Source organism: Malaclemys terrapin, chromosome 1, assembly GCF_027887155.1.
Source record: "Malaclemys terrapin pileata isolate rMalTer1 chromosome 1, rMalTer1.hap1, whole genome shotgun sequence".
Classification (NCBI taxonomy): Eukaryota; Metazoa; Chordata; order Testudines; family Emydidae; genus Malaclemys; species Malaclemys terrapin.
Window position 1 is genome coordinate 267,923,584 of NC_071505.1, and position 13,411 is coordinate 267,936,994.

Sequence of the window (13,411 nt, forward strand, 5' to 3'; positions counted from 1 at the left end):
GTAAACAGAAACTAATGTAGGTCTTGAGAGAAAATTTTCAATAAGGATGTAAGAACCACTGAAATATTGTCTTTTGAAAAATCCCAGCAACACACATGGGAACCATACCCCAAAACCGTTATGTTAAAGGGTATTCATGGTCCAACAGATAACTCACAGAAACATGGAGATTCAGAATCACTGCTTCCCCTCCCTCTGCTGGGGGGTGAAGTAAATCTCAGTCTGCCAGCAATTGTTTCTGGGTTGGTTCACCTGGTCCTGACGAAATATCTCCTCTTCATTCTGATAAACGACTATGCTCCCATTATTCTCATTGTTACTTGCATTTGAGGCACAGACACAGGAGTCAGGAGACGTGGGTTGTGTTCCCAGCCCTACTGCAAGTTTGTGCTGTGAGGTTGGGGAAGTCACTTCAGCAATCTGTGCTTCAGGCTCCTCATGCCCCCTCACAACGGGGATGACAGTACTTCTTTATCTCACACAGGGAGGTGGGGAGATGTTGGGCAAACATGCATGATGTTTGTGAAGTGTTTTGAGAATCTGGAATGGAAGCCTGTTCTTTACCAACAGTAACTGGAATCACTAACCACCGCAATGTAACCAAGGACACAATTTAGCTTGCAGTGTCTTTTATTACTGTATGAGAAGAAAAGAATCCAGGGGATTCTCAGATCCCAGGCTGACTTTGCAGGGTTATAGTTAGAAACCCCTCCCCCCATCTTTTGACTTGTATATCAAGCAGATTTGATATAAAGACCCCATAAAGGTGGATTCCCAGGATATCATTTTGATCTTGCAGAGCAGGACCATATTTTAATGATATTTTTGGTGTGAAAACCTAATATACTTTTCTAGTGTAATGGAACGCACAGGAGGTTTTTTTACAGGTATATTGTACATGTATATGGGAGAGACCTGGAAAAGCAATTGTTTTTGCAGTAGGTTTTGTGTACAGATTACTTCTTAATTCTTCAAGGGTTAATCCTTGGTTGTTGTTTTTTGTCATAGGTGCACATGTGACTGCCACAGATCTGCCTGAAGTACTAGGAAACCTTCAGTACAATATTCTCAAAAATACCAAAATGAAATGTAAGCATCAGCCCCAGGTTAAAGAACTCTCCTGGGGAGTTGATTTAGAGAAGAACTTTCCCAAGTCTTTGTGTCAGTTTGACTACATCATGGCTGCTGATGTTGTGTACTACCATCCCTTCCTGGAGGAGCTGCTTCTTACCTTCCATCACTTGTGTCAGGACAACACTGTTATTCTCTGGGCCATGAGATTCAGGCTGGACACAAAAAACCAATTTATGGGCAGATTTCAGAATTGCAAGCAGCTCAGCGTAGAAGCGGCATGTCTGCGGCTGTGACCCGGAGCGACCGTTTGCCTCCTTTGTTTTCTGATAGGCTTGTCTGAGCTCCTTGACTTTTCACGAGGCACTGCTCTGAGTCCCCATTGTGGCCTCTCTCCATCATGCCCTTGGAGATTTTTTCATTTCGTCTTTTTGAACAAAGTTCTGCTAGCACTGAATCCTCTCCCCATATAGCGATCAGATCCAGTACCTCCCGTACGGTCCATGTTGGTGCTCTTTTTTGATTATCAGCCTGGATGGTTACCTGTGCTGATGAGCTCTCTGTGGTCACCTATGCTCTCCTGTGCTGGGCAAACAGGAAATTAAATTCAAATGTTCGTGGGGCTTTTCCTGTCTACCTGGCCAGTGCATCCGAGTTCAGATTGCTGTCCAGATTATTCACAATGGTGCACTGTGGGATAGCTCCCGGAGGCGAATACCATCGAATTGCGGCCACACTAACCCTAATTTGAAATGACAATATTGATTTTGGCGCTACTCCGCTCGTCGGGGAGGAGTACAGAAATCGATTTTAAGAGCCCTTTATTTCGAAAGAAATGGCTTCGTTGTGTGGACGGGTGCAGGGTTTAACGCTGCTAAATTCGAATTAAACTCATAGTGTAGACCAGGCCAAAGACTAACAAAATTTATTTGAGCATATGAACAGCCTTCCAAGGGGAGTAGTGGGGGCAAAAGACATAGCTGGCTTCAAGACTAAGCTTGAGACGTTTATGGAGGGGATGGTATGATGGGATAGCCTAATTTTGGCAATTAATTGATCTTTGATTATTAGCAGGTAAATATGCCCAATGGTCTGTGATGGGATGTTAGATGGGGTGGGATCTGAGTTACTACAGAGAATTCTTTCCTGGATGCTGGCTGGTGAGTCTTGCCCACATGCTCAGGGTTTAACTGATTGCCATATTTGGGGTCGGGAAGGAATTTTCCTCCAGGGCAGATTGGCCCTGGAGGTTTTTCGCCTTCCTCTGCAGTGTGGGGCACGGGTCACTTGCTGGAGGATTCTCTGCATCTTGAGGCTTTTAAACCACGATTTGAGGACTTCAATATCTCAGGTATAGGTTAGGGGTTTTTACAGGAGTGGGTGGGTGAGATTCTGTGGCCTGTGTTGTGCAGGAGGTCAGACTAGATGATCATAATGGTCCCTTCTGACCTTAAAGTCTGAGTCTATAAGTGGGTTTTAGCACATGCAAGCTTATGCTCAAATAAATTTTAGTCTCTAAGGTGCCACAAGTATTCCTTGTTGATTCAGGTTGGTATTTTGACTCTTTTTGTACATTGTCAAAGAGAATAGCACTCTTAGAACCCATAAAAAGGCATAGGAAATAATAAATGAAAAATACACAAACAAAACTATGTGTGAGTAAAGAGCATAACAGCAGCAATTGAAAATACTTCCTATTGTGGTGTTTAAATTAATAAGCTACTGTCACTTTTCTCACTGTTTTCTTTATATTTTCTGTATGCAGCTGCATCAGCAACAAGGAGAAGAGATGCATTATGTGATCTGTATAAATAGTTTTGAATTATATTCCAGGAGACTCCTCCTATGTTGAGGTTGTTGTTAGTAGTAGTATTACCACAGAGAGTAGGACCGTATCATACCAAACAATTTATTGTAAAAGGCATTTCCACTATCAGGCATAAGCCAGATTGGAAGCTAGAGAGCTGCCTGTCTGTGTAAACCCGTATCTTCATGATCAGTCAATTCTGCTTCTCATGTCACAATTTTGTTACAACATTCTTTAACTTATATGATCTTTATCATTTTACTTCCAGGTAATAATGAAGATGAACAGACAGTTGCAGAAATCATGAGAAGGCGTTTTTCTCCTGCTGTTGTAACTAACAGACCCTGGGAAGGTTTTCATTTTGCTGGCCATGAGATAAAAATTATAGAAGCCACCGAATGTTATGGGGCAGTAGTCTGGCCATCGGTACAATATTTATGCAATATTATTGGTTTTTTCCCCCCTAAAAACTCTAGCCCTTTAAATTGTTTTGCATATTTGTTGTTCAGTCCTGTAAAACCAAGGGAAATGTTCATCATTGTCTCCTCTTTGCAACCCACAAATCTTTTATGTTAGAGCTGTGCAAGTGGGAGCTGTCCACACATCCACAGAATTAATCATGAACTTGCTGATGCACAGGGCTCCCTAGTCCCTCAGGACAATGGGGGGCATTGTCCCAAAAGTTGCTGAAAGCACAAAAACTGAAAAATGAGATATATTTCCTTCTGAACCTGCTACAAGTGAAACAAGGGAAAGAACTATTTTGTTCTATCTTGGACCACTTAAAAAGTGGCCTTCCTAAAAGTGATTACTCTTGCAAGGAGACCAGAATAGCTGGCAACCATTACATCTGTTTTTCATGGGTACCCAGGAATTTTCTACCCAAAGTTGTCATCTGACATTTACCGGAACTTGGAAATAGTTTTTAATTTCTGCCCAAACCTGTCTTCAGAAGGAAGCTTCTTTGGAATACATATACATCAGTTTTGTGTTAATCTATGCATGTCCAAGGCAGTCTACAAATGTGATCTCTTCCCCCACCCCCTCCAGCTCCCATAGACTAGGAATCAACATAGTAAACAGAAACTAATGTAGGTCTTGAGAGAAAATTTTCAATAAGGATGTAAGAACCACTGAAATATTGTCTTTTGAAAAATCCCAGCAACACACATGGGAACCATACCCCAAAACCGTTATGTTAAAGGGTATTCATGGTCCAACAGATAACTCACAGAAACATGGAGATTCAGAATCACTGCTTCCCCTCCCTCTGCTGGGGGGTGAAGTAAATCTCAGTCTGCCAGCAATTGTTTCTGGGTTGGTTCACCTGGTCCTGACGAAATATCTCCTCTTCATTCTGATAAACGACTATGCTCCCATTATTCTCATTGTTACTTGCATTTGAGGCACAGACACAGGAGTCAGGAGACGTGGGTTGTGTTCCCAGCCCTACTGCAAGTTTGTGCTGTGAGGTTGGGGAAGTCACTTCAGCAATCTGTGCTTCAGGCTCCTCATGCCCCCTCACAACGGGGATGACAGTACTTCTTTATCTCACACAGGGAGGTGGGGAGATGTTGGGCAAACATGCATGATGTTTGTGAAGTGTTTTGAGAATCTGGAATGGAAGGAGCTATTTAAGTGCAAGGTGGTATTATTCAGATAGCTGTGATTGGAAAAATAATGCTGTTCCAGAAATTAGGCAGCAGAAGGCGCTGTTGGAGGCAAAATATATAATCTCTGCGTCAGGTAATGGGTAAAGGATGATCTTTTATTGCAAGAGAGAGCCAAGATAAAAATGTGCCTTATTACTGTGCAGTTGGACTTATTCAGCTTAAATAGATGTGAAATAAATTACATAAAATCTTGACTTTTTAAAAAAGCTATTTTTTCTTGTAATTCATATGCAGAAAGGTCAGTGCTCATATAGCTATGGATTTCATGTGTGCACAGAGTGGTATTTCTTTTTGTTTTGCTTTGTTCAATATGTTCTTGTTTCCCCCGGCAGGCTCTTGTTCTATGTCACTTTTTGGAAACAAATGCTAAACAATACAGCCTGGTTGATAAAAGTGTAATTGAAATTGGAGCGGGAACAGGGCTGGTCTCCATAGTAGCCACTTTACTTGGTAAGTGCTGGCTGTTGCTTTGCTGGGTTTGGAAACTTCATTAAGATGAATATTGATGACTATTGGAGCATATAGTAAGTTGTTGAGTTCCTCTAAAATGTTGTTGAAAACCGAGGAAGAAACACTGAATCCTTTGGGGTTTTCAGCCAACTTGGAAGCCAGTTTTGCTTTTATCTCCATAAAATTACTTGCCCTCATTTTAGAATGCCTTGTGGGAGGGTACAGTAGATGTGGCTGCCATCCAGTATTAAACGGAGGACAGAAATTAGGTGCTGTGAGAACTAGGGTTCTTACTAGACCAGGAGGTCAAAGAGATATAGAAGAGGCTGGATTCAGACACAACCTCTCACAAGAGCAGTTTATCTTCTGACTATTAAATAACCCCTTCCTGGTTTCCCAAATCACTTCTGTTTTCCAATTCTGTAACCTGTTCTTTCAGAAACGTATCCTTGAGCTTGCTGTCCCGACATTGTCCATTCTGTCTTCTTTCCTGACAGCCTGTTCTTTACCAACAGTAACTGGAATCACTAACCACCGCAATGTAACCAAGGACACAATTTAGCTTGCAGTGTCTTTTATTACTGTATGAGAAGAAAAGAATCCAGGGGATTCTCAGATCCCAGGCTGACTTTGCAGGGTTATAGTTAGAAACCCCTCCCCCCATCTTTTGACTTGTATATCAAGCAGATTTGATATAAAGACCCCATAAAGGTGGATTCCCAGGATATCATTTTGATCTTGCAGAGCAGGACCATATTTTAATGATATTTTTGGTGTGAAAACCTAATATACTTTTCTAGTGTAATGGAACGCACAGGAGGTTTTTTTACAGGTATATTGTACATGTATATGGGAGAGACCTGGAAAAGCAATTGTTTTTGCAGTAGGTTTTGTGTACAGATTACTTCTTAATTCTTCAAGGGTTAATCCTTGGTTGTTGTTTTTTGTCATAGGTGCACATGTGACTGCCACAGATCTGCCTGAAGTACTAGGAAACCTTCAGTACAATATTCTCAAAAATACCAAAATGAAATGTAAGCATCAGCCCCAGGTTAAAGAACTCTCCTGGGGAGTTGATTTAGAGAAGAACTTTCCCAAGTCTTTGTGTCAGTTTGACTACATCATGGCTGCTGATGTTGTGTACTACCATCCCTTCCTGGAGGAGCTGCTTCTTACCTTCCATCACTTGTGTCAGGACAACACTGTTATTCTCTGGGCCATGAGATTCAGGCTGGACACAAAAAACCAATTTATGGGCAGATTTCAGGAATTGTTTGACCTGGAGGTAATTTCCAATTTCCCCAGTTTAAACATAGCATTGTATAAGGCAATGAGAAGAGGCAAGAAGATGACGTGATTTCCAACTTGAGTATTAGAAAGTGTGTGTGTGTGGAGTTTGAGTTTCTTCACAGGTTCCATGTTAATGCTTGATGACACCTGTAGATTATGGTGCTTTTTAGGGTTAAATCAATGTCCTGTCATAAACAAAATGTAAAACTTCTTACATGCTTGAAAAGATATCCTAAATTAAATTTTCATCTACTGGTACATGTCAGGGGAACATATCGTTGGCATTTTCTGAACTTTAGGTGCTAAACTGTGCAACACTAATATTTTTCACAAGTTATGCGGATCATATATCCACAGTGCTGTAGTATTGCTGCCAACAACTTTCCATTGCAGCTTATAATAGTGCCTGAGAAGATCAGATGACTACACACAACATAAGATTATAATCTATTTAAAATTAAAAATTGTGGTATCAAATTGCACTCTGTTTCCACACTGCTACCCATGCTGTTCAAAGTCGCGTTCTTTTAATAACTCCCACAGGACAATAAACCAGACTGGACAGAGTACGGAAATATATACTGTAGTGAATAGTTCCATGGCAAGCTTTCTGTGACATCTCAGATGTGAGCTCCATGCAGGCAGCATGCCTTTTGGGATGTCAGGGCAGCAGATGGATGCCTCTGTCCCCTTCAGAAGAAAGTCCCTTCCCACCACCACCCTTTGCCTTCTCTTATGCATGGTGATTATGAGCCTCACAGCCTTGGGGCAAGTTGTAAACTTTAACAAATGGTCTTGTGTAAGGATAGTGCAGCATACTACCAATTCCCTTTAAAAAAAAAAAATTCTCAAATCTTTGGAGCTTTGCCCCTCTCAAAATAGACAACTGTGGACCTCTAGCTCTGAAAGCACAACAATATGAACAATTGCCCTCATGAAAATGTTTTACATCACTGCCTCATTGTGGTAGCTTGAGACCAAAATGACTTAATTTTCATGCTTAATTATGGGCAAATCATAGAAAAAGTTGCTTAGTATCTTTGGATAGGCCTGCTGTGACTGTCTGTCTGTATCCCTGTGTTCACCTTTTTACAAAACTATAATGCATTTTGTACAAAGTATGCCATGTGAGGTATCATTTGAAAATTCATAATTTACTGATCATTATTGTCCTGGTAAACTGTGTGTGGCAACATTGTATGTAAAGTTATAAGACTCTACTGCAGGGATCGGCAACCTCTGGCACACAGCTCACCAGGGTAAGCACCCTGGCGGGCCGGGCCAGTTTGTTTACCTGCTGCGTCTGCAGTTTCAGCCGATCGCAGCTCCCACTGGCCGTGGTTTGCTGCTCCAGGCCAATGGGGGAGGGGGGCCGGCCGAGGGATGTGCTGGCCACCGCTTCCCGCAGCCCCCATTGGCCTGGAGCAGTGAACCATGGCCAGTGGGAGCTGCGATCAGCCGAACCTGTGGACGCAGCAGGTAAACAAACTGGCCCGGCCCGCCAGAGTGCTTACTCTGTATGAGATTGAGACATATTCCAACTCTGTAAAAGCAGGCACAAACCAGTTCCCCAAAGACAAAAGGCAAACTGACGCCTCAGCCAGGTGTCAACAAAATCACATGGACTATCACCTGGTTAGGCTGCCATTCTTTGATAAGAAAAAGGGTGTGAGTAAGAAATTTACATCTTGGCAAATAGCTGGAGGTTCCCATCTCCTCAGACATTCTGTCCCCTGAACCTCAGCTGGAGATAATTTTTAAAATAAAAGAGAACCATAAGAAAGGGGAACAGATGCCTCAAAATACTCCTCCCTTTCTCTCTACCCATGACATCAACAACACCTGAAAGACAAGGAAAGTAACACTGAACTGGGGAGGGGGTTAGGTGGAAGAATCCTGGCCAACTGAAATCCAGACAGTAAGACTGTTCAAACATGTGGTGAGAGAGACCTTTGCTTTGAATTCATTTAGCTTGTTAAGTTAGATATTAATGTGTTTTACCTTTTATTTTGTTGTAACCAACTCTGACTCTTATGCCTCATTACTTGTAATCACTTAAAATCTATCTTTCTGTAGCTAATTAAACTTGTTTTATCTAAACCAGGGTGGAGAATTGAGGGGACACAGCTGTCCATCAGTCAAGATCGTACCCTGGGTAATTTCACTCCCACAAAATAATTGATCTTTAATTGTAATAGATTTCTGATGACCACACAACTTTGCTTGGAACTGACCAGAGAATTTTGTTTTAGGGAGGTTTATATGAATTCTTTGGATATTACTACATTTCCTGAGTCACTTAATAAGTAAGTATGAGATCTTCAGGTCAATTCCAGCCTACTATGCAGAAAGGCAAACCCAGCTGCTTGTGCTGGGGTCCACGCATAGAGTTACCATAATTTAAAAAAGTTTTGTCAAGGACAATTGTTCAAATAACCTGCGGTCTTAGGGGCTGATAGGCTGTGTTAGGTGGGGGCCTTTCTTTGTGCATTTGTGTGAATTGTAGCACTTGTTTATGCTGATTTACAAAATGCATTAAACATCACAACTCCAGGGTCAAACTGGAAAAAAATAAAGTGGAAAAATGAAGCAACTTGTCTAAGACCAACGAGTGACAAAACATGCATTTGAATGCAAGGATCCCTTGTTCTCAGTCCTGCACTTGGTCCACTAGGCTACGCTGCTTCTCAGACTATTGAGCTTTCATTCTCCCAGTGGTTAGGGAGCACAGTGGCTCTGGACAGCGGGGCCAGCTCAGCTGCAGGAGGCAGTGAGGAGGGACCTTGTGGTGATCCTAGAGTTATCCGTGGCTTCCAGCACAACCCAAGTGGGATGGGAAATGTAGAGACAATGGACCATGATCTTGTCTCCCCCTTTTTTAAAATCTGGTGGCAGATATGGCAAAAGCCAGCACTGGATGTTAGGTGGGGATGAAAATTAATAATTGAGAATTTTTAGGAAAAAAATCAATGACAAACTTTCCACCTTAGTGGATCAGTTTTTGTTTCCAAAACTCTGCACAAGGAAAAAAGGGATACAATTTTTTTTAAAGAAAGTAGAGTCCCTCTGCCATTTCTAGATTCCCTGAATCACAGGAGTTTATGGCTGTGAACCTGGCACCCTGAAGGTCATTTGTACATAGGAACACGTAATAGATATATGAATAGTGCTGGCTATTAACATATAATTAACAAGGCCAAACCCAAAACTGGAAAGTTCTTTAAAAGGGGAAATGAACTCCAAAATATGTCAGGGAAATATGGCTGGTTGTCTGAAAGAAGAAAACAGAAACCTTCTGTGTTACAAAGAAGCAATAAAATGCAGCTGCTTTTCAGTGGCTGTTATACTGATTAGTTCTTCAGCTAAGGCCCAGTTCTTCAGGCTGTCCACATACTGGAGTCCCTTTGAAGTCAACAGGATTGGGTCCATAAGGTGAACTGTTTATTAACGTTACTCTGTTTTCTCACACCTCTGTTTAGCAAAGTTGTATGAAACTTCCTGGGAATGCTTTAGTGGTTATCTGTTCTATTGTGTCTGTGACCTTTGGTCCTCTGTTATGACTATCAGTGAATTAACCATTACCAATGTGAGGTTGGAGGTCATATACTGCATTTGCATAGAGAAATTATTTCTTTTCTTCAGTAATAGTCCTCCCACAATAATGTCAAGTATGGTTATAGCTTCCCAAGGCAAGTTCCCAACGAACTATATTTTTTAAAATTACTTACACAGAGTTTGTTTTTTGTTCCTCTTTGAAAAAGAGAATCTAATGCCCATGCTAGTTGTTGGCTTGCTAAAGTACTGGTGTATTTGCATTGCACATAACTGTACACTCTAGTCTAAAGATCTTTGATAGCTACAATTGGTAGTTGTTTTGAAGGAGGAGAAAGCAATGAAGTCGAACAATTTTTTATAAGTGAAAGCCCTAACTGTGAGGAATTGCTACAAAGGCTGTAGTGAGATTATGTTGGCTATGAGGAGAAGGCTATCCAAATTGGGAGGTACTGTATAGAACAGTTAGCCGGTTTTCCACATAATTTTACTTTATGTTCTTTATGTGCTAATCTAACAATTATTTCACGAACAATATCTGTAAAGTAATGTGACCACATTTGTTAGAATTTCCTTGCCTCAAATATCTTGCATTTGAATCTTAAACGGATGAAACACATTAAAGTTTAATTTTATCTAGTATTTATACAAACATTACAACAATGTTCTTCCATTCATTGCGTATCATAGTGTCTAGAGAGTTCTATTTACAATTTTTTACTTTTCACTATTAAACATTAAAGTAACAAATTTCCTCATCCGTATAGGGTTTCCATATGCTCATATTGAATATTTTTCTCTTACTGTCATACAATGAGGTTGTGTGTCTAAATTATTACCCTACATTTTCCATGTTCATGCAACTAGATCAGGCTTTTGTCTCTAATAGGTGCAAGAGGAAATGCTGCTGAGCATTTCAAAGAGTTCAACTGGGGTGTAGTTCTTTTGACAGCACCAATATAGTGGAGAGGTGTGGCCTAAAGAATACAACTGCCAAGAAATTTTCAAATAATTGCACCTCGGCGCACATGGTCGCTGGGTAGCAAATAGCTTGTACCAGATTTTGCACCTCTATTAGTCAGTATAAGGTTAACAGCACTCACTCAAGTTGCATTGCATGGTCTCATCAACCTCTCTTTATACTGCGGAGAAGCTGGAGACATATTGACTGTCACTGACTGTAGGCTGAAGAATGTAAATGAGTAAGTTGGAGGGGGCCTGATGATCTTTATAAACATTTGGGTTAACCTGAGGTACAGAGAGCAAGGGGTCTTTAGGAAGAGGTGGCTTTTTACAGGTACCATGGATAACACAAGAGTCAGACATAGACTTTCCTATCCTCAAATTTTTGTCCTGAGATGCAGGCTTTTGGGAGATTTCTCAGGCCCTCAGGAATGCCTCCACAATTATGGGAATCTTGGCCTGGTCATGGCCATCAGTGCTACAGTGGTAGCAACCATGGAGTGACCTCAGATAGTTTAGAAAAGGAAGAGAGATGTGTCCAGGCAAGACATCACTGTTGCATCTTAACACATTAAAGTCATAATGGATTTATCTTCACAATACCTCTGTGAGGTAGGGAAGCATTATTATTCCCATTTTACATATGAGCAGGTTGTGAGGCACAGATTAAGTGACTTGCCCAAGGACACACGGGAAGTCTGTGGCAGAGCTAGGAACTGAACCCAGATCTCCTGAGTGAGCGTGCGTACCTCAAACCACAAAAATGACAGCTCTTGATTCCTTGTGCCCTACTGTTGTTGGAGTTCACATGCAGTAGAGCAGGAGTTACATTATTGTTATGATTTAAGTTATTTTTCAAGTCTGGGTTGTTGGTTTTTTTTTTTTTTTTTTTTTTTCAAAGGGGAGAGAAACCAGATAAACGTGTGAGGATCTAGGGGGGTCAGGAAGAAAGCGTCATGCATTTAAACTTCCCATTTTATACAAATGGGCCCAGACTACACCCTGAAAATAGGATCTATAGGCCACAGTGAAGTTTTATGACTTAGTTTCAGAAGACTTCTGAGATATACAGGTTTGACTACCTCCATTCTGCACCTCTGCGAGGAATTAAAAGGGGATATGGAGAAGCACGTAAGAGAACTGTGCTCTACTTATGATGGTCAAAGTCAACACCACTCTAGGGTTGCTGACAGTGAGAACATTTCAGAGACTCAAAGGAGAGTGATAAGCTAGACCTCTCCAGTTGCATCGAGCAATTTGTGTATTATTCTCAGGCAGGTTAATAATTACACTGATTTTTCCAGAGGCAGCAAATCGGTATAGGAGTCTTTGATACTACAGACTTCCAATCTGTCCTTTGTGCTCCTGACTATACTCATGTTCTTCCTAGGCTTTTGGGGGAGCAAAAAGGGGTTCCATTAACTCAAGCTGCAGCTCACCTGTGAGGCAAATTGAATAGCCACAGGTATCACTCAGGAGTATACCATGGCTGTTACATTCTCAGATCCTGTGGTGTGGCAGTGGAATAAGAGACCAGAGAAAATGCTGGAGGCTGGCTTCTGGATAAAGACAGCAAATCCGCTCATGGTAGCATTAGCGTTCTTGTTATGGTTACCCGCTCTGGGCTGGTGAACAGATTTCTTGCTCATAGGGAATACTCTCTATGCTTTCAAAACATGGTTCATGACTTCTTTTACTGATCTCAGCAATACCTCAAAAGGAAAATTAGAATTCTCTTTACCAAGCCGCCAGCTCTACCATTGGCAGAGCTTTCAGAACCCTGACAATGAGATTCTAAGAGGATCGGCTGTCACACTCATGTATAAGTTAGCAAAGGTTTATGTGCTCATTCTGGCTTATTGTAAGGGGCTGTTGGTTGGAAACCTCTGAGGTAAATATTATACAGATAATTGCACTTTCCGGTAGGGATTTCATGCTTCACCAGAAAAAAGGAGAGAACAGACAGAGGAAAAACAAGGAAATAATTGCAGCCAGGTTAATTGTATACTGTCTATAATTTTTTAAAAGCATGAATCCATGCAAAACTCATTAGGAGAACACTACAGATAAAATCTTGGTGTGGAAGGCTTCAGTAGCAATTTCCTTTTAATAAGGAAATTAAAGTGGAGTGGTTTAAAACAGCAATATTTTATTTAGTAGCTTGGTTATATAAACAAATTTGCTGAACTCAAGTAGGCCACACAGTGGTTACAAGCAACTGAATAACAGGGGCAGGAAAAAGTTTAAATAAGGAAAACTAAAACTCAGTTTAATGTCTCTTTCCCTTCCTTTTTTAGATTGTGGCATCAAGGCCTCTTGTGACTGTACTCTCTGAAGCAAGCCACTGAATGGAAGTTCTTCTTCGAGAGATGTCCCTGTGGGTGCTCCACTACAGGTGTTGGTGCGTCCCTGCGCCTTCGCCCGGAGATTTTTGCAGCAGTACTCATAGCGGCCACGCATGCTCAGAATCTGCCCCCCCGCTGTGACTCTAGGGTAATAGAACGCATGCGTGGCCGGTCTCCTCAGTTCCTTCTCAACCGTCCCCGGCCTGAGACGGAGCTCAGCAGACTCATTAGAGAATCCTTCACTATTGCCTTAATTATCC

General features: G+C 41.4%; 1 protein-coding gene across 1 annotated transcript; it reads left to right on the forward strand.

Moving 5' to 3' along the window:
* Positions 1–295: 295 nt before the first annotated feature.
* On the forward strand, positions 296–7,754 carry LOC128839099 (protein-lysine methyltransferase METTL21E-like). Its single transcript, XM_054031829.1, has 5 exons — positions 296–383; positions 1,009–1,245; positions 3,147–3,304; positions 4,884–5,001; positions 5,955–7,754. Exons 1-5 carry the CDS (start codon positions 296–298, stop codon positions 6,356–6,358), a joined length of 1,005 nt encoding a protein of 334 aa, XP_053887804.1. The 3' UTR covers positions 6,359–7,754.
* Positions 7,755–13,411: the final 5,657 nt, after the last annotated feature.

Coding starts and splice junctions, on each gene's coding strand:
- LOC128839099 (XM_054031829.1), top strand. CDS start 296: ATGCTCCCATTATTCTCATTGTTACTTGCATTTGAGGCACAGACACAG. Junction 1,246..3,146: donor TCTTACCTTCCATCACTTGT/GTCAGGACAACA, acceptor TTTTACTTCCAG/GTAATAATGAAGATGAACAG. Junction 5,002..5,954: donor CATAGTAGCCACTTTACTTG/GTAAGTGCTGGC, acceptor TTTTTGTCATAG/GTGCACATGTGACTGCCACA.